General features: G+C 32.7%; 1 protein-coding gene across 6 annotated transcripts in view; it reads left to right on the forward strand.

Annotated features, from left to right (window-relative positions):
• The window catches only part of PHF14 (PHD finger protein 14), a 210,591-nt gene that overhangs the window by 91,862 nt on the left and 97,472 nt on the right, over positions 1-21,257 (forward strand). For 5 of the 6 annotated variants that reach the window (XM_047095550.1, XM_047095552.1, XM_047095553.1 and 2 more), the window contains 2 exons: positions 4,845-4,895; positions 5,027-5,148. In XM_047095550.1, coding sequence (XP_046951506.1) covers positions 4,845-4,895; positions 5,027-5,148 — 173 coding nt within the window. Of the gene's footprint in view, positions 1-4,844; positions 4,896-5,026; positions 5,149-6,990; positions 7,200-21,257 lie in introns of those variants that run through there. The other variant, XM_047095555.1, reaches the window with a different exon arrangement.

Genomic DNA, 21,257 nt, shown 5'->3' on the forward strand with positions numbered 1-21,257 from the left:
GTTTATCACCTTCTGTTTTCAATGTACTGGGGCGCCTGGGTGGCTGAGTCAGTTGAGCGTCCAGCTTCAGCTCAGGTCATGATCTCACGGTTTGTGAGTTTGAGCCCCGTGTAAGGCTCTGTGCTGACAGCTCAGAGCCTGGAGCCTGTTTCAGATTCTGTGTCTCCCTCTCCCTCTGCTCCTCCCCTGCTTATGCTCGCTCGCTCTCTTTCTCTCTCTCTCTCTCAAAATTAATAAACATTAAAAAAAAAAAAAAAGAAAAAATGTACCAGAGGCAGATAAAGAGCTAGGTAGATGTGATCTATGCAACTCAGATTGTCATTGTTCCCTAGGCAATAATAAAATTCTTACAAAATAACAACACAGAAAAAAACCAGAAATATGTCAAGATTTGGAGTGAGGTTCAAAGAAAAATATTTGCAATTGAACCCTCTATCATTGGGAATTCTAGATAATGTATCTGTGTTAAGTTCTAAAGCATATACTTTTTAAATAAAATTCTTCCTTCTTCCACATGCTGTTTTCACCCTGCATTATTATTATTATTATTATTATTATTATGCTTCTAAAATAACATCAGCCTCAATGTATATATATCATGAAATGACCACCCAGTTATGAATATTTCTATATATCTAAGATAGAGCAAGCTTTTGGATAATTGAAATTTGTTGCATGAGTTAAACATGTTTTTGTTATTCCTTTTTGCATCATTTCTCCCTTTTTAACTCTTACCCTTACATTTTCTGAGTCTTTCAGGGACACCATGTTTAAGATATCTTATCTGTTGCGATTGTAGGCAGTTATGAATTGTCATTATTACAGTGGCTGCCACTTCATTAAAACTAGGAAAAGAAAACTCTTTCCCTCTCTATCTGCTCCTATCCCACGTGTACATGCATGCGTTATCTCCCTCAAAATAAATAAATATTAAAAAAAAAAGCCTAGGGGGCAAAAAACCATTTCCAGTATTTCCCTAGTTGGAGGACTTGGTATTGCAAAAAACTGTGTTTGGATTAATTTTTTTTTAATATTACTGGTGTGATAAATGCCAAAAAAAGAAGATTTCTGTACTTTACTTTGGTACTGGATTCTATTAGTCATTGTACTGTATAGAATGCCAAGTTGGGTAGATTATAGTGTCATTTTAAGGTATTGAAGTCTCCTCTTCATTGGAAGGAAGTTTCTACTTGTTTCAAAATACAAGAATTTTTCCTTTAGGCATCACACTGTTATAATTTATTTAAGTATTCAAGTGGAAATAAGAGATTTGCTTTCTTGTAATAATTTTACTCATTTCTACTTGGGATTATACTATTAACCTTGGATTGCCATGCAAGAAAAATTACTGAATTAAGAGTTGAGCTACCTGAGTTTGAAGTTTGCCTCTGTCAGTTATCAGCTGTGTAATCATCAAGTCACTTCTTTGGACTGCTTTTTCAGAGCTCTAAGATGCTATAATTTCATCTTGTTTATAACACCTCTTTTTTTTTCTGGCTGGAAATTGTTTATGTTACTTGTGTTTTGTTATTTAAAATTACCACAGAAATACATCAAAGATTACCATTTGGTAATAAGTATACTTAATTTAAAATGACTCTTTTGGGTAATTATAAATATATTCATTTTAAAAATAGCACTTTGCAGTGCCTGGGTGTCTCAGTCCATTAAGCATTTGACTTCAACTCAGGTCATGATCTCATTGTTCCTGAGTTCTAGCCCCTCGTCTGGCTCTGTGCTAACAGCTTGGAACATGGATCCTGCTTTGGATTCTGTGTTTCCTTCTCTCTCTACATGCCCACCCCCCACTTATGCACACGTGTGCATGTGCGCACTCCCTCTCTCTTTCTTTCTCCGCCCCCCCGTCAGAAAAAAGTAAATAAACATTTTAAAAAATAGCACTTTAAAAAAATAGCCTGGGTGGAATCTGACTCTTGATTCCTGCTTAGGTCGTGATCTCATGGTTCGTGGGATCCAGCCCTGCATCGGGCGCTGTGCTGGAAGTGCAGAGCCTGCTTGGGATTCTGTCTCTCCCTCTCTCTGATGCTCTCTCTCTCTCTCTCTCAAAACAATTAAATAAACTTGAAAAAAATAGCACTTTCAAAAGACATATACATGGTTAAATAAGAAATTTATTGAGAAATACAACTACGCCATTGTGTGATGGTATCACCTCTTGGCTTTATGCCTTATGATATTAATTACAGTGTGGGTATGAAAAACTTGCAATTGATGTAATCATATGAGAGGTTTAAGGATTTAAAGTATTAATCAGAAATGTTAAATTATTGTGTATCTTCAAAAGAATTGCAAACATGAACTTAGGACATTCGCATATATATTTCAAAAATTAATTCAATGGTTAGATAATTTAAAAACCTGGTAGTAGTTGACTTCTATGCAAAAAAGAACCCCAATTACTGGTAGCAGTTTACTACTAGATAAAGAAAGAAACTGAATTGCTACTTCATTACCTAAAGATGGGTTGAATGAAGAAAAATAGGGGAATGTGTGAAGGCCTTTTGGGGATTCCTAGATGTTATGGGACTCAAATGAGTAATTTCGATATTTCCCCTTTGATATTGGTTATTTGGATCATCTTATTGAAATGACCTTATTGCATAAATTATGCAAATTAAAAATACATCAGTAGAGAAGGGAACAGTAATTTATCCTTTTTGTCAGTTGTTTTATCATTTGTATTATCTAGTATAATTATGAGTTTCAATCTACCCACTTATTTGATTAAAACAAATTTATTGAGCTTTAATGTAGTACATGTTGTATTATTTTTAATTAAGTCAAGAAAGATGAATAGGACAAGGCTTTTACCAGTTTTGTGATGAATTGTGTCAGAGGACAGAAATTAAAGCATAAAGAACAGGAATGTCACAGAAAGGAAAGATGAATATGTAAAGAGCTAGCTTCAAGGTTATAGGTGAAACCTGGATAAGTGTCAGTATTAAGGACTCTTCATACTGATGTTCTCAAACTTTAATGTGTGTATAATTTGCTTGCGGATCTTGTTAAAGGGCAGACTCTAATTCAGTATGTCGAAGTGAACATGAGCTTCTACATTTCTGGCAAGCTCCCAGGGAATGCCAGCATTTATGGGCCATGACTGATATTTTGAGGAGCAAGGCTCAGTACTGTTTTTTTGGAAGTAAGAATGAATATATGTAGGTCCTACTCTTAATTATTTTATCTATCTTAAATTTTTTTATCCATGCATTATTCAACCACTGTTTATTTAGTGCTTACTTAGTACCAGATACTTTGCTTCCTGTGTACCAGAGTTACAAAGGTGAATAATTCATTGACTCTGGCAGTAAATTCAGTCAGTAACTTCAAAGATTTTTTTCTTTTTTTGTGTGTATGTGTGGAGAAAATATCTTTATTTTTGTGTGTGTTTTCCTTTTTCTTTTTTTTTTTAAATTTTATTTAAATCCAAGTTGGTTAACATATAGCCTAATACTAGTTTCAGAATAGAATTCAGAATAGAACTTAATGATTCATCACTTACATATAACACCCAGTGTTCATGGCAGCAAGTGCCCTCCTTAATGTGTAGGGCCTGCATTTAAAGCCTTTTCCTGGATATAGTCTTTTTCTAACTTATTCCATAATGTAATTAGAACATCCTGATTAGCAGTACATATAGTTTATAAATTTACTTCCTTTGAATGACTAATTTAGTCAACGCTTGGTTATCTAGGGGTAGATTAAACAGTATGCAATTGGCAATGTTATTAAATGACAGTGGACTCAGTATTATGAAGAATTGAAATGAGAGTAAATTTAGGAAGACATCAATGTATTGGACATCATTTCTGTTTAGAATTATTGGTACCTGTTCTAATTTGGGAATGTTCCTTGATATCAACAGTCAGGCAAAATAATTTGTGGGAATGGTGCCTCCATTCTCTTTTAGTCTCTCTAAAGAGCTGTGGTCTGAACATGGGGATTACACATCTACAGGAGGCTGTCCTATGTGGATAAAGATTTTTAGCATATTGGCCACAAATACCATTGTATTTATATTACTTTTTTTATTAAAAAAATTTTTAATGTTTATTTTTGAGAGAGTGTGAGCAGGGAAGGAGCAGAGAGACAGACAGAATCTGAAGCAGGCTCCAGGCTCTGAGCTGGCAGCACAGAGCCCGATAATGGGCTTGAACTCATGACCTTTGAGATCATGACCTGAGCCAAAGTCAGACACTTAACCGACTGAGCCACCCACGCACCCCATATATTATTTTTGAACATGTAGAGGTCATCTTTGTAATAGTAAATATGTTGTGAAATAATTGATGTAAACTTTCAACTAAATTCGTTTAAAGTAAGTAATTTATACCATGTTTTATTTCACCTCGGATTTGGGGACATCTGAGATCTTTTACTTCCACTTTTTTTATGACAGTTAGAAATTCTTTATATTATACAAACATGTATGTATACACATGAGAATACTAGAAGTAGGAGGAGTCCAGGTATAGCATTTCAGCTATAGAAGCGTATAAGTTACGAAAATTGAAATGCTCTAGATAAATCATAATTGTGTGACATGTATAAAGTGTTGAAAAAAATCATTCTGATTTTGGAGAACTTATTTTTCCTATCAGAAATTTGTGTAATTTAAAAGTAAAGAACTTGTACATTTAATTTGTTATGTTTTTATCTCTCATAGATAAATTGTTAACAAAATATTGCTAGAGGAATACAGTATTAATTAGAAATACTAATTTTCCAAGTCCTTAACTTAAGCAGTAACATTTAACAGAGAGTATTTTTTTATTATTATTAATTAAACATTAGATATTTCTGTGGCATCTTTTTTTTCTTAGAGAACCAGAGGACGAAAGCGAAGCTTCATTCCTGAGGAAGAAAAACATGAGGTTGGAATAAGTTAAGCATTTTTTACACAGTCTAAACTTTGAAAAACTTTCTTGCTTAAATTATTTCTTTTTTACTCATATCCAGATTTTGTTTTATGTTTTGTTTTGTTTTATTTTCTCTTGTATGGCAGGAAAGAATTCCTAGAGAGAGAAGGCAAAGGCAGTCTGTGTTACAAAAGAAGCCTAAGGCTGAAGATTTGCGAACTGAATGTGCAACTTGCAAGGGAACTGGAGACAATGAAAATCTTGTCAGGTAAATGGGATGTTGAGACTTTGTCTTCAGGGCATTAAGGTTCCATCTTCATCATTTTCTCATCACAGATATAATGGGGGAAAAATCACAGTATAGGGCTTTCTTAAAATCTTATTTAGTGGAAACTGTATTTCAGAAACATTTCATTCTCTTACTAACCTGCCACACATGGTTATTTTCTGGATTGAGATGTAATTAAGAGTTCAAAATCTGGATTTTGAACACAAGAAACAATTTTCTCTTGACAAGAGCACTTGACACAGTGCTCTGTATATAGAGGCCACAAAAACAATTTGATTTAAACACTTAATACTAAGATTATTACTTTATCTCATAAAATAGCAAAATTACTAAGTTGTTACATATTATAAAAGTTGAAATTTATTAGTAATAATGTTAAGACCAACACTTGTTTATTGACAAGAGCTTCATTAGCACTTCCTTACCATTTATCAAAATGAATGTGTTAAATGCTTCTCTCTTATGAAATAAAGAAAAGTGAAAAGATGGCCTAGGTAGATTTTGTTTTTTGTTTTGTTTTCTTCTTTGTTTCTTTGTTTTGATTTGGTCCTTTTTTTTTGTATCAGACATAATGCTAATCAGGAATCTCAGCTGATGTTGCACAGTGGCTATTCCTGAGGGTGCAGAGATTGTTAATTTTAACCTTTTGTTTCTTTTGTTGGGATGAAGAAATTTATTTAAAACCCTAGGTGAGATGGAGGAGTAGGTGGCACGAAAGGAAACCTCATTTAAAAGAGGTATCATTCTTTCAAAGTACAGTAACAAAGAGTCTTTTGGTATGTTATGGGAACCCTTTCTGATTTCTTTTAAAAATTGTTTTTTGATAAAACAGTATGAAATTAACTGAGGGCATAGAAATTAAGTGTTTCAAAAAGAAAAAGGTGTTGAAACATATATTAGTCCTATTAAATGATTTTAAATATTTGCTTCCAAAATGATGTCATTTGTCATTAAAAATCAAATTTCTGTTTGTTTTCATTCTTCAAAAACATGCAGTTTTAAATTTTATGAGTTTTTTTTTTTTATTCTATCATTAAAGAAGATAAGGAGAAAATAAAAATTCCAGTGAAGAAATGCAAAGTGCTTCAACAAAGTTAAGAAGGTCTATCATATTTGGTCAGTAATTTTTGAAGTAGTACATATAAGATGTCATGAGCACTCTCCTGAAGATGAAACTCATTTAAATTTAGGGTAGAGTAGTTACTGTATCAGAAGATACACATGAATAATTCAGACCACAATATAATTTTCTGATTTATGTGAATAAAGAAATCCCAAGCATAAGCATAACATGATGGAGTGCATAAAACTGTAAAAATAAATAAAAGGAAAAAAATCCCATAAAACAGTCTTATATAATGAATAAAAATTCAGTCTAGAGGAAATCCTCTTGGGGTTGAGGGTTGTATTGTGGGATATAATCAATTTGAAACAATAGTTTAAAACATAGAGAGCTGGTTATTCTGTTTTTAATTATTTGAACCTATGTCAATATCAACCCTCTTATTTATTTTTTTCGAGATAGTTGATTCATGACATTTTTGCTGTAGGACCTATACATTTTTACAGGTTTCTATTTTATTTGCTTGGTCATGTGTTTGAAAGAACCTAGGCTATATGTTCAATTTTTAGTTTAAAAACCACTTTATAGCAAGAGCAAGTCCAACACATCATATCATAGTTGTCATAAAAAAAAGTAGGCACCATCTTCCTTCATTTATAGCTGAAATTTTTAAAATAGTATTAGGCTTTCCTATCACTTATTTAATTAGTTTCTCCTGTAAAATTTCCTTTCCTAATTGCATTATTATAACTTGCCAGAGTCTGGGATTTGGTGGAAAGTCTCCTGGAAGGTAAAGATATTTTTGTTACTCTAGAAATAATGAATATACAAAGTCTTCTTCCTTGATTTTGCCTTGTTAAGAAGATAACATCACAGATTTTCTGCAAAGGTTTTAAAGAGGTAATGAAGAGGGAATTAAATGTTTTATAAATATTATATAGTAATGTTTTTGAGGACAAAATAAGCTGGATATAAAGCAGTGCCATAAAATGTTTTATGGTTATAATGTGACTCCTCTGTAAAAAAGAAATACATATTCAATTTAAGCACTGTTGCTCTTGAGTTAAAGAAGAATTTTATTTTATGTAGAATTTCATGTGTTTTTTAAAAAGATAATCGTATAAGCTATTATCTGCCATTTCCCTTAACATCTCTTTTATTTTGTAATTGGCACCATTATTGTTTGCAAATCATTCCCACAAAGGTTCACACTTTTATGATTAAGTTGCATCTTAAATATTGTGTACACGTGCTATTTTTTAACTTTAATTTTAAGACATTTTAAATGAAACTTTATTTTTCCCAAAGATATATTTCAGTGCTTAGTCAGAGATACATTAAACTTATTATGTCTGTTAGGTTCTCTTATAAAATTAAACTTCTTGGGTGGTAATTTAATTAATAGTCTTTTGCTGAATATATTTTCTCAAGTTCCTTTGAACTAATGTATATGACTCACTAGAACCTGCTGTTTAGCAGCTTTGATTTTGAAACCACACTTCTCTATGTAATTCAGGCTATATAAAAAATTCTTTCCTAATTATTTTCTTGCTTTTTCAGTTATTGTATATGTGTATATGTGAATTTACATGTGGAATTTTTTAATATCATTGGAAATTGAGTTCAGTTAATCAGTTAACTGTAATATTAGTTTCCAACTGTTACTTTCAGTTTGCCTCTAAGTTTTTCTCAGGTCTTTGACAAGTAATTTACCATTTCTGTGTCTCAGTTTTTTCCCTCTATTGTACATGATCAAAATTATACTCTTTTCCATTAGGGACTTATATAAATAACTACTGAGTGATCATATTTTTTCCGTATAAAATAGTAGGGTAGTGGTATTATTTAGTAATACAAAGGATACATATATGTGGGCTCTGAAATAAGGGTTCCAGTTGGTAAATATGTTGCGGTAATAATACATGCTTATTTTTTGCTTTTCAGAAAATGTGCACGTCCTGTTTTTGTATCTAATTATTTCTAGAATATGGGGGACAGAAAACTTGAATTTGTTGAAACATGTTCTCTAAAATAATTAGACTGAACTATTTGCACTAGACATGAAGAATCTGAAAATGATCAAAGTCTTAAAGAGAAGGATGGTTTATAGTATCTTACAAATTTTTTAAAAATACTGCTTCCTTTTTGCCATTTGCTTTTAACATTTAATTAAAAATTATGTGGGAAGTTTCCAATTAAAATGTATTTTTTTTTATGCTACTGAGGGCTAAAGACCAAAATGAAATTCTGTTTTGAAATTGTGAAGTCTTTTTAGGCATTTATCTCTTTGTAATGGATGTTCTTTGTTCTAGGTAGTTATGGCCCATGCAGTGATCTAGTATTTGTTTTTGTTTCCACATTTCTGGCACATTTAATACTCAGTAAATGCTTGGTAAATGAATGACTACTTCATAATAACTAATGACTGATTATTCTTTGCTGAATTAATTAAAAAAATGTATACTGTTACAATTTATTCCTAGAACAAATTCATCATTAAATAGAAGTATTTGGTGAAAATATTTAAAAGCCTTAATAAAGGAGGATTGCTTTTATGGCATTAAAGAATAGGGGATTATTTGTTTCTGTGTATTAGGGAAGGAATTAGGAACTACAGACTTGAGATTAGTTAGTTGATGCATCAGTGTAATAAGAGAAATGAAGTGATCCCTCTTCTTGATCATATTTGACTTGCAAAAGATAGATTTTTAGATATAGGTGGGCCTTTCTTCTAAGTCTTCATTACACTATCAAATTAAGAATAAGACCAAACTTTTAGACCTCAAATTTTACTTTAACTGTGCAAACTCAGTATGACACATTTTATTACTTAATGGGAGATAGGAGAGAGGAAAAAGGTTTCTAAAACTAAGAACCCTAGAATCCATTGTCGCCTTGAATAGCATCTTTAATTTTATCTTGTATTGTTGCTATTACTCAGACACATTGAGTGTAGGAAATGATCTATGAAGCTATTTCACTTTTATAGCTATGTCCACACTATTAAACGCTTATTACTATATTCTCCTTGAGTATATGGCAAATTACATAGATATTTAACCATTTTAGTTATGAGATGAGGATGTCTGTTTGGTCTCTTAACAACATTATTAGCACTTTTATTTAGTTCCCATTTTAAACATCTGGATTCTGAGTGTTCCCCCCAAAACTAAATTTAATTGTATCATAAGCTGTTGGAACACCAGCAAGAATTTATATTTATCAGATTTGTATTTCAAATATTAGTCTTTGATTACTTAGATGTTTTTAAATTACCTGTTTTGTTCTAACACAGATGGAGGCTTATTAGATTGCCTGTGTCATAGTTGAGAAGGTGTTTTCTCGTAGAGATTTTATTAGACTGGAGAGTAAAGCTAAGATTAGTTACAACTTCAGTTACTATATTCATAGGACATCGGTTTGCTGAAAATGGATTGTTTTAAATTACTTAAAAAAATGAAACCTGGTGTTATTTTTTAAGAACAGTTGAGATTACAGCTGATAGATTTCTTAAAACAAATAGCATGTATTATTTTATTTTGATTACATACTTGTTAGTTTATTATTTCTTGTGCAATTTATCACATAATCATTCTTAATGATAAAATTTGCATACTCATGTAGGAGTTTCATGATTGTAAGTGATGGTGTAAATATATATTATTTGGATACTTATGAATTAAAACTTAGAAACAACTACAAGTTTTAAAATGATTTGTGTCTTCTAAAAAATTTCAAATGTATTAAAAACAGACATTCCTGTACAAAGACATTTCTGTACAAACTTCTGTTTTTATTCTTTGCCTCTATCAGCAATTACAAGGATAAGTTTTAGGTTTTTGTTTTACTTGTTTTGTCTTGTATTCCTGAGTCAGTGGTTAGTACCATTGAATTACTGTATTCTAAAGGACTATTTCTAAAACTTGGATTTTAATATTTCTTTCAGTTATATGTGGTAAAATGTATCCTCTCGTGTCACCCTGACAGCCTTTGTGTTATACCGCTTTCTTCAAGTTTGGCTGTTACTCTCTCTGGTATATATTTAACTTGGCTTTTCACTCTTGAAAGTATAACCATCTTGAAGGCATAGTCTCTGTTTCACTTACCCTCATAAACCTTTATGTTCTCGCTCCAAGTTACTGAACACCAACCCCCACCCTCACCAACCATGATGGTTAGTGGCTGACACACTTCATAGGAAGTTGTATTATGGAATCATTGCCAGGATATTAAATCTGATTAATTGTTATGTTAGATTTAATATAAAAGACAAAGAGCAGCATGCAAAGGTTTCTCAGAAGACATATGGACTTCCTGTACTCTTGGCTTGAAGAAATAATGCTGCCTAACTCCTTTAACAGGGTTCACATCAAAAGAGAAGAAAAGTCTGGCATTCTAAATCCAAACTGATGAAGCTTTAGGAATTAAATGTAAACAAGGAACATAATTATGAACTCTTTGAACCTTTATTTTCTTAGATATTTAACTGTTCTTTTATTTTTATATATAATTTTAGTAACGATTATAGAAACAGTTGCTTTTGAAGGAAATTCTGATATGATTAGTGAATAATATCTAATACTGAAGCAAGATTAAAATTCAGTAAAATTAGAACACCTATTTCTGTCACTTTCTGGAGTGTTTAACATAATTACATCTTTCTTTTGAGAAATACTAATAAATCTCCATTTTATTTAGTACACAGTTGATTTTAACTTTTGATATCTTTTACAAAGGTATTGCTTTATGAGATCATCTTTAGTAATGAAAGCTTAATTTATTATTCTTGAAAACATGGTGGTTTAATTGTGTTAACTTTTAAAAAGCTACTTAATTGGATAAGCTTAATACTACACATAAAACTCTATAAGAATGCAAATAGTTAATACATGAATAATGCTAGAATGTATAAAGAATTCAGTCTGATTATTGATTAACAAAGATGTTTTTCTTTCCTTTATTATCAAAGATAAGTAGGAAAAAAAGGGAGCATATATATTGCAATTATTTAAAGTTTTAAAATATATTATCCTTTATGATATATTTTTAAAAGTAGATATTTTTTGCATTTGAATGTAGACAACAGAAAATTAAAAGTAAAAAAGTGGCTCTACCTAAATAGAAACTTAATCATACATGTTTTGTTTCAGTGTTTTAAAATCTAGACTATGTCAACTACATAGACAAACAACAATTTAATGTCCCTAAAATTGTGAATTCTGAAGTAATAATGAAATGATTAAACAAGCTTAAACAGTTTTATGGAAATATTGTGTCCATATTAAAATTTATTTAAAAGTGTCATGTCCGTTAGTTCTCTGTTTACTTGAGTTTAGAATATATAGGAAGACATTACATAATTGCTAACCCAAACAACTACGATATGTGAATTTACTAAGTTCGTGTGTGTGTGTGTGTGTGTGTGTGTGTGTGTGTGTGTGTGTCTGTATGTGTATGGTCTGTTACATACAATGGAATGCATAAATGTTAAGTGAATAAATTGATGACTTTTAACAAAAGCAGGTACTCCTATAACCCCCCATTTCTAGTACGATCTGGAACATTTTCATCCCTTCCAAAAATTGTGCTGTTTTCCAGTCAGTCATTCTTTCCAAAGGCACCTACTTTTCTATTTTTCAAACTTATGTTACTTTTTCTTTTCCTCTTGTAGAATTTCATATGAATTATATGTTAATTTTTATTTGATATCAGCTGTTTCTAATAGGTATGTGAAGGAATCCCACTGTGGTTTTAATTTGTATTATTCTGATATATATTGATATATAGGGATGTTGATAGGCAAGTCAGTTAATCTGTGGATCTCTGTTTTCTTATTTTAGGAGAAGAATTTCGGCTATATCATATCTGAGGTCTAGCACACTAGCTCCGATAATCAAAAATTATATGATATTCCAAGTCCCCAAGTCCATACTGCTTATTTGTTTACATTCTCTCACAAGCCCTCCATGGAAACACATTCTGTCAGTAACATTTCTCTCTAGGCTACTCTGTATGTAGAATGTAATTATGTTTTCTTCAGTCTCCAAAAAAAAAAAAAAAAAAAAAAATAGAGTGAAAGCTGTTTTCATGTTGTGGTGTCTCATTTACCTAAATAGGAGGGGAAAGTAATTTAATTCACAACTTCATCTTTCATTGATAAATAGCAAATACTTCTTTTCTTTTTAAAAAATAAATATATTGAGATCCAGTGTTCGAACTGCAAAATCAGCCATTATAAGTGTAGAGCATAATAATGCCTTTTACTACATTTGTTAAGTGATTTGCTATCACTAAAATCCAGTTTTACAATATTTCCATCACCTCAAAAACTTCTATGCCTGTTTACTGTCAAACCTAGTTTCCACCTTCAGCCTTAGGCAACCTCTGCCAACATTTCCCTACCAGTTCCTCATAGCCTATTTACTTTCCTGTCCTGCTCTTTTCATCTTAATATTACCATTATACATATTTCTTGTTACAGATTTTTTTTAAATTTTTTTCCTAAAGGCAACAAAGATTCTTTTTCTGATCCAAGCTTTAGTCAGTCTCCTGAACCTCCTCCTAGGCTCATCTGTGTACTTCTTTGTAAAACACAGGTTTAGCAAGAACTCTGCTAAGTCACTTTTATTTTTTAATCTTTAACGTTAGTTTTTATTTTTGTAATGTTTTTCTCATACAAATAATTTTTACCTCTCAGTTAATCTCACCTTTTCACTCAATTTCAGGTATTGTCCTGAATTTCTGGCCTCCAAGATCTCTTAATTTTAATGCTGTTTTAATCCTGTTGTGGTTTTTTTTGTTTAATTTTTTTATTGAAGTATAATTAGCATATAGTGTTATTATATTAGTTTCAGCTGTGTAATATAATGATTTAACAATTCTATAAATTACTCAGTGTTCATCACAGTAAGTATACTGTTAATCCTCTTTATCTCTTTCATTTATCCCTCCACCCACCTCCCCTCTGGCAGCCACCAATTTGTTCTCTATATTTAAGAATCTGCTTTTTTATTTGCCCTCTTTTCTTTGTCTGATCATTTGTTTTGTTTCTTAAACTCCATGTATCAATGAAATCGTACTCTACTTGTCTTTCTCTGACTAATTTATTTCACTTAGCACAGTATCCTCTGGCTCCATCCAGTTTGTTCCAAATGTCAAGATCTCATTCTTTTTTAGAGAGTACTAATCCAGTGTATGTACACACACATACACACCATCTCTTCTTTATCCATTCATTTGTCAGTACTTGACTTGCTTCCACATCTTGTCTATTGCAAATGATGCTGCCGTAAATATAGGGGAGGCTATATCTTTGAATTCATGTTTTTGTTTTCTTTGGGTAAATACTCAGTGGTGGAATTATTGGATAATATGGTAATACTGTTTTTAATTTTTTGAGGAACCTCCATATTGTTTCCGGAGTGGCTGCACCAGTTTGCATTCCCACCAACAGGGCAAGAGGATTCCTTTTCTTCTACATTCTTGTAACACTTGTTTCCTTTGTTTTTGATTTTAGCCGTTCTGACAGGTGTGAGGTGACACCTCATTGTAGTTTTTTTTTAATTATTTTTTTTTAACATTCATTCATTTTTGAGAGACACAGAGAGACAGAGCATGAATGGGGGACGGGCAGAGAGAGAGACACACACACAGAATTCAAAGCAAGATCCAGACTCTGAGCTGTAAGCACAGAGCCCGACATGGGGCTTGAACTCACTAACCGCGAGATCATGACCCAAGCCAAAGTCGGATGCTTAACTGACTGAGCCACCCAGGCGCCCCTCATTGTAGTTTTCATTAGCATTTTGCTGATGATGAGTGATGTTGAACATCTTTTCATGTGTCTGTCAGTCACGTGGACGTATTCTTTGGAGAAATGTCTGTTGATGTCTTGTGCCCATTTTTTGATTGGATTTTTTTGGTGTGTTAACTTTTATAAGTTCTTTATATAGTTTAGATATTAACCCCTTATCAGATGTATTATTTGCAAATATCTTCTCCTATCCATAGGTTGCCTTATGCTTTTGTTGATAGTTTCCTTTACTGTAGAAAAGCCCTTTTTTTTTTTTTTTTTTTTTTTTTTTTGGTGCAGTCCCAAGTAGTTAAATTTTGCTTTTGTTTCTCTTGCCTGAGGAGACATACCTAGAAAAATGTTGCTAAGGCTGATGTAAAAGAAACTACTCCCAATGTTTTCATCTAGGAGTTTTATGGTTTCAGGTCTCATATTTAGCTCTTTAATCCATATTAAGTTTATTTTTGTGCATAGTGTAAGAAAATGGTCTAGTTTTCAGTTTTGTTTTATGTGTAGCTCTCCAGTTTTTCCCAGCACCATTTGTTGAAAAGCCTATCTTTTCTCCATTGTATATTCTCATCTCTTTTTGTTGTGGTTTAACTATCCAGTTATGCTTGGGTTTATATCTGTTCTCTATTCTGTTCCATCGATCAATGTGTCTGTTTTTGTGCCAGTACTATATTGTTATGATTACAGCTTTGTGGTATAATTTGTAATCTGGAATTGTGGTACTCCCAGCTTTGTTTTTCTGTCTCAGGATTGCTTTGGCTCTTCAGGGTCTTTTGTGGTTCCATACAAATTTTAGGATTGTTTGTTCTAGTCCTGTGACAAATGTTGGTATTTTGATAGTGATTGCATTAAATCTGTAGATTGTTTTGGGTAGATTGCTTTCTGAACATTTAAATAATGTTGGTTCTTCCAATTCATGGGCATGGAATATCTTTTCATTTGTGTCATCTTCAATTTCTTTCATGGATTTTTTTTCCATTAATTACTTTTCATTCATTTTTAAAAATTGTTTTTTATTTAAAATTTTTTTTTTCATTTACATCCAAGTTATTATAGCATATACTGCATCATTGATTTCAGGGGTAGACTCCTTAATGCTCCTTACCCATTTAGCTCATTCCCCCTCCCACAACCCCTCCAGTAACCTTCTGTTTGTTCTCCATATTTAAGAGTCTCTGATGTTTTGTCCCCCTCCCTGGTTTTATATTATTTTTGCTTCCCTTCCCTTGTGTTCATCTGTTCTGGATCTTAAAGTCCTCATATAAGTGAAGTCATATGATAGTTGTCTTTCTCTGACTAATTTCGCTTAGCATAGTACCCTCTAGTTCTACCCATGTAGTTGCAAATGGCAAGATTTCATTCTTTTTGATTGTTGAATAATATGCCATTGTGTGTGTGTATATGTGTATGTGTGTGTATGTATATATATACACACACACACATACATATACATGTATATATACGTATACACACACACACACACACACATATATATATATATATATGTATATATATATATAAAACTTCTTTATCCATTCATCCATTGATGGACATTTGGGCTCCTTCCATACATTGGCTTAGTTGATAGTGCTCCTATAAACATTGGGGTGCATGTGCCCCTTCAAAACAGAATACCTGTATCCTTGGATAAATACCTAGTAGTGTAATTGCTGGGCCGTAGGGTAGTCCTATTTTTAATTTTTTGAGGAACCTCCATACTGTCTTCCAAAGCGACTGCACCAGTTTGCACTCCCACCAGCAGTGCAAAAGAGATCCCTTTTCTCTGCATCCTCACCAGCATCTCTTGTTGCCTGAGTTGTTTATTTTAGCCATTCTGACTAGTATGAGGTGGTATCTCTTTGTGGTTTTGATTTGCATTTCCCTGATGATGAGTGATGTTGAGCATTTTTTCATGTGTCTGTTGGCCTTCTGGATGTCTTCTTTGGAAAAATGTGTATTCATGTCTTTTGCCCATTTTTCACTGGATTATTTGTTTTTTGGGTGTTGAGTTTGATAAGTTCTTTATAGATTTTGGATACAAACCCTTTATCTGATAGGTCATTTGCAAATATCTTCTCCCATTCCGTTGGTTGCCTTTTAGTTTTGCTGATTGTTTCCTTCACTTTGCAGAAGCTTTTTATTTTGATGAGGTCCCAATAGTTCATTTTTGCTTCTGTTTCCCTTGCCTCTGGAGATGTGTTGAGTAAGAAGTTGCTGTGGCCAAGATCAAAGAGGTTTTTGCCTGCTTTCTCCTCAAGGATTTTGATGGCTTCCTCTCTTACATTGAGGTCTTTCATCCATTTTTGAGTTTATTTTTGTGTATAGTGTAAGAAAGTGGTCCAGGTTCATTCTTCTGCATGTTGATGTCGTTTTCCCAGCACCACTTGCTGAAGAGACTGTCTTTATCCCATTGGATATTCTTTCCTGCTTTGTCAAAGATTAGTTGGCCATACGTTTGTGGGTCCATTTCAGGGTTCTCTATTCTGTTCCATTGATCTGAGTGTCTGTTCTTGTGCCAGTACCAGACTGTCTTGATGATTGCAGCTTTGTAGTATAGCTTGAAGTCCGGGATTGTGATGCCTCCAGCTTGGGTTTTCTTTTTCAAGATCGCTTTGGCTATTCAGGGTCTTTTCTGGTTTCATACACATTTTAGAATTGTTTGTTCTAGCTCTGTGAAGAATGCTGGTGTTATTTTGATAGGGATTACATTGAATAGGTAGAGTGCTTTGTATAGTATCGACATTTTAACAATATTTGTTCTTCCTATCCAGGAGCATGGAATCTTTTTCCATTTTTTTGTGTCTCCTTCAGTTTCTTTCATAAGCTTTCTATAGTTTTAAGTGTATAGATTTTTCACGTGTTTGGTTATATTTATTCCTAGGTATTTTATGGTTTTTGTGCAACTGTAAATGGGATCGATTTCTTGATTTCTCTTTGTCGCTTCATTGTTGTTGTATAGGAATGCACGCGATTTCTGCGCGTTGATTTTATATCCTGCAACTTTGCTGAATTCATGAGTCAGTTCTAGCAGTTTTTTGGTGGAATCTTTTGGGTTTTCCATATAGAGTATCCTGTCATCTGCAAAGAGTTCAAGTTTGACCTCCTGCTGGCTCATTTGGATGCTTTTTATTTCTTCGTGTTGTCTGATTGTTGAGGCTAAGACTTCCAATACTGTGTTGAGTAACAGTGGTGAGAGTGGACATCCCTGTCTTGTTCCTGACCTTAGGGGGAAAGCTCTCAGTTTTCCCCATTGAGGATGATGTTAGCGTTGGGTCTTTCGTATATGGCTTTTATGATCTCGAGGCCTGATCCTTCTATCCCTACTTTCTTAAGGGTTTTTATCAAGAAAGGGTGCTGTATTTGGTCAAATGCTTTCTCTGCATTTGAAAGGATCATGTGGTTCTTGTCCTTTCTTTTATTGATGTGATGAGTCACATTGATTGTTTCGTGGATCATGGATGTTTTATATACCTCCTTGGTTAAGTTTATTCCTAGGGACTTTATTATTTTATTATTATTTTATATCCTAGATATTCCTATTATTTACAATTCCGAGGTGCAATTGTAAATGGGATTATTTCTTAATTTATCTTTCTGCTACTTCATTATTAGTGTAAAGAAATTCAACTGATTTTTGCGTATTAATTTTGTATCTTACGAGTTTACTGAAATCATTTGTCAGTTCTAGTAGTTTTTTGGTTGAGTCTTTCTGCAAAAAGTGAAAGTTTTACTTTTTCCTTACCAATTTGGATGCTTTTTATTTCTTTTGTTGTTGTTGTTTGATTACTGTGAGTAGAACTTCCAGTACTATGTTGAAGAAGTGGCAAGAGTAGACATTCTTGTTCTGTTCCTGATCTTAGAGGAAAAGCTGTCAGGTTTTCACCACTTAGTATGATGTTGGCTCTGAGTTTTTCATATCATGGCTTTTATTATACTGAGATATGTTTCCTCTAAACCTGCTTTATTGAGGGTTTTTGTCATGGATATGTGTTGTACCTTGTCAAATGCCTTTTCTGCATCTTTGCGATGCTCATGTTTTTTATTCTTTTTTCTTGTTCATGTGATGTATCACATTGATTTGAAAATATTGAACCATCCTTTTATTCCTGAAATTAATCCCACTTTATCCTGATGATTGATTTTTTTAAATGTATTGTTGAATTCTGTTTGCTAATATTTAGTTGATGATTTTTATATCATCACAGATACTGGCCTATAGTTTTTTGTTCTTGTTGTCTTTTTCTGGTTTTGGTATTAATACTGGCCTCATAGAATGAATTTGGAAGTTTTTCTTCCTCCTCTATATTTTTGGAATAGTTTGAGAAGAGTAATTACCTCTTCTTTAAATGTTTGTTAGAATTCACCTGTGAAGCTATCTGGTCCTGTACTTTAGCTTGTTGGGAGTTTTGTTTTTGTTTTTGTTTTTGTTTTTTTTATTAGTGATTCAATTTCATTGCTAGTAATCGATTTGTTCAAATTTTTTATTTCTTCCTGATTCAGTTTTGGAAGATTATGTTTCTAGGAACTTATCCATTTCTTCTAGGTTATTGAATTTGTTGGCATATAATTTTTCATAATATTCTCTTATAATCCCCTTGTTTCTGTGATGAAGTTGATCTTTTCAAAGAAACAGCTTCTGGTTTCATTTATCTGTTATGTTCTTTTGGTCTCTATTTCATTTATTTCTTCTCTAATCTTTATTATTTACTTCCTTCTATTGGCTTTGGCCTTTGTTCTTTTTCTAGCTCTTATAGGTGTTAGATTGTTTATCCTGCTAAGTCACCTCACCTCAGCTAGAATCCCCTGCCCTTGATATCTGATCATCCTAGATATCTGCTCTGGTTCCTCACCTTCCACTTTCCCCCAGGTAATGTCTGATCACCTGGGCTATCTTCAGCAACAGTCTTCTTGGGTTGGTTTAGCCAGATGTTTCCCTTATCTTTGATGTTTCCCTTAGTAATTTTCCACCCACTAACCCCCACCCTTTTCCTTGGCCATAAATTCCCACTTGGCAATGCTGTATTCAGGGCTGAGTTGCTTCTTTCCTACTGTAAGATCACATTGCAAGTAGTCCTAATACCTATTGTAATGGTCCCAAGTGTGATTGGATATTTTTTTTTAGCAGAGGAACTTCTAATTAGATATACTAAAAGGGGTCTTGAAATGTGAAAACATCCCATTTTATTCCCTCTTCAACTCAATATTTTCTTTTAATTTTTTTTTTAAGTTTATTTATTTTGAGAGAGAGAGAGAGATAGCAGGACAAGGGCAGAGAGAGGGAGGCAGAGAATTCCAAGCAGGCTCCACACTGTCAGTGCAAGAGCCCGATGTAGGGCTCGAACTCCCAAACCACGAGATCATGACCTGAGCTGAAGTCAGACAGTTAATTGACTTAGCCACCCAGGTGCCCCTCGATATTTTTAAACATTGGATATTTTTAAAAGAAGCCCACTAGATTTATGTAAAAAGCCTAAATTTTATTAAATTTTATTATCTCTTATATTGGGAGACAGTATTATGTATGATTAGTTTGAGGATTTATAGCTACTCAGTTGAGTTTGAAACCTGTTTCTGTGAGTTAGCGCTGCCCTTATCTTTCTTGTGCCTTAGTTTCCTTACCTGTAAAATAGCAATAATCAATAGTGCTTACCCCTTAGGTTGTTGGAGGATTAAATGAGATCATTGCGAATATAGGGGTTGGCTAAATGGTTAGGGAATTGTAAATGTTCTGCATATGCCAACAACAACAACTGTAATAAAACACTTATGTACCAGGTACCATACATATTTAATCATTTAATGCTCATCCTATGAGCTAAGGAGTATTATTATCTCCATTGAATTGAAGAGGAAACCATGATATAGAGGACTTAAGTAAATTCCCAGAAGTTGCATAGACTAGAAAGTAGTGGAGCTGATATTCAGATTCAGGCTGTCAGGCTCTAGCGTCTGTACTGTTAACCCTATATATTCTTAGCATAATTTGCATTTCAGCTCCCTGGTTAGATGAAACTTGACTTTGATAAATGTATTTGTTGTAGGCTAAATGATGACAGCCCTTTAGGATGATTTGATATTGTGTTTATTTTATAGTTTACATGATATTCTTTGAGACTTCAGTGCTATAATCTTCATTCTTCTAACCATGCTATTTGAGTTTCTGTGATATGAAGATTTCTTAAAATGTACTACTTTTTCCTTTTTAATTTTAGATGTTATTGAATTGTTCTTTATTTATGTTTTATACTGAATGAGGATCATAGCACTAATAATGGATCTAACCTTTGACGATGTTTGTCTCTGTGATGTTTGTTTTTAAAGAAATATACCTTTGCCTTTTTAGGGGGCAAGATTACATTCTTTTCAGATATTTTAAGAAATGTTAATATCTAAAAGGTATATGACTATAATATGTTCACATAATATTTATGTTGTGTATGTATATATAAAATATATTAAAATACATACAACTTTAATGCCATATATATTAATTGAAGGTTGCTGTTTGTTAAAATCTGTGATGCCATCTATGTGTTTACTTTTTGATTATTGGTAATTTTAATTGTGGTCATCTATTTACTAAATGCTTTTGAAGTCCCTTTGTCTTGTCTTAAAGAACAACACACATCAATGCTATGCTGTAATTGTAGATTAAGGAAATTTCTGAATATACCAGCACAATGACGTGAAATTTTAAGAGAGGTGTATTTGTATTAACCACCAGTTGTGCAAAAAAAGAAAAAAGGAAAAAATTACAAGCATAGTATCTTTGCATCTTGTCAATTGTATTTGTAGAACAGATACATGTTACATATTATAAGCCTCTTGATTGTTATCTGAGGGTTATTTGGAGAGGAGGGATCATGTAAATAGTGGAATAATACAAGATAACAGACAAAGATTGTGGTCCTTTGAAATTTAGTTAGCTTAACAAATAAGACATTATCATTTTAGAATATTCATGAAATAAATGTTAATTTTTTTTTTTTAGTTGAGAATTTGAGTCTTCAGGATACATGAAACTTAGACTTAAATCTAAGAAATATACAACTTAAGAATTACATAACTGTAGGGAAATCTTGCTCATATTTTAAAATGTGTGTATACATGCATGTGCACGTGTATTTTAGCTGTATGCTATTTGAACAGAAATGATTATACATTTCTGTTTTATTAAGGATAGAGAAGAGAAACTATTAAGCTTCCTTTTCCCTCATTCTTCTT

This window comes from Lynx rufus, unplaced genomic scaffold, assembly GCF_022079265.1.
Source record: "Lynx rufus isolate CCGP_SWC_20201006 ecotype Redwood Valley unplaced genomic scaffold, mLynRuf1.p SCAF_4, whole genome shotgun sequence".
Classification (NCBI taxonomy): Eukaryota; Metazoa; Chordata; class Mammalia; order Carnivora; family Felidae; genus Lynx; species Lynx rufus.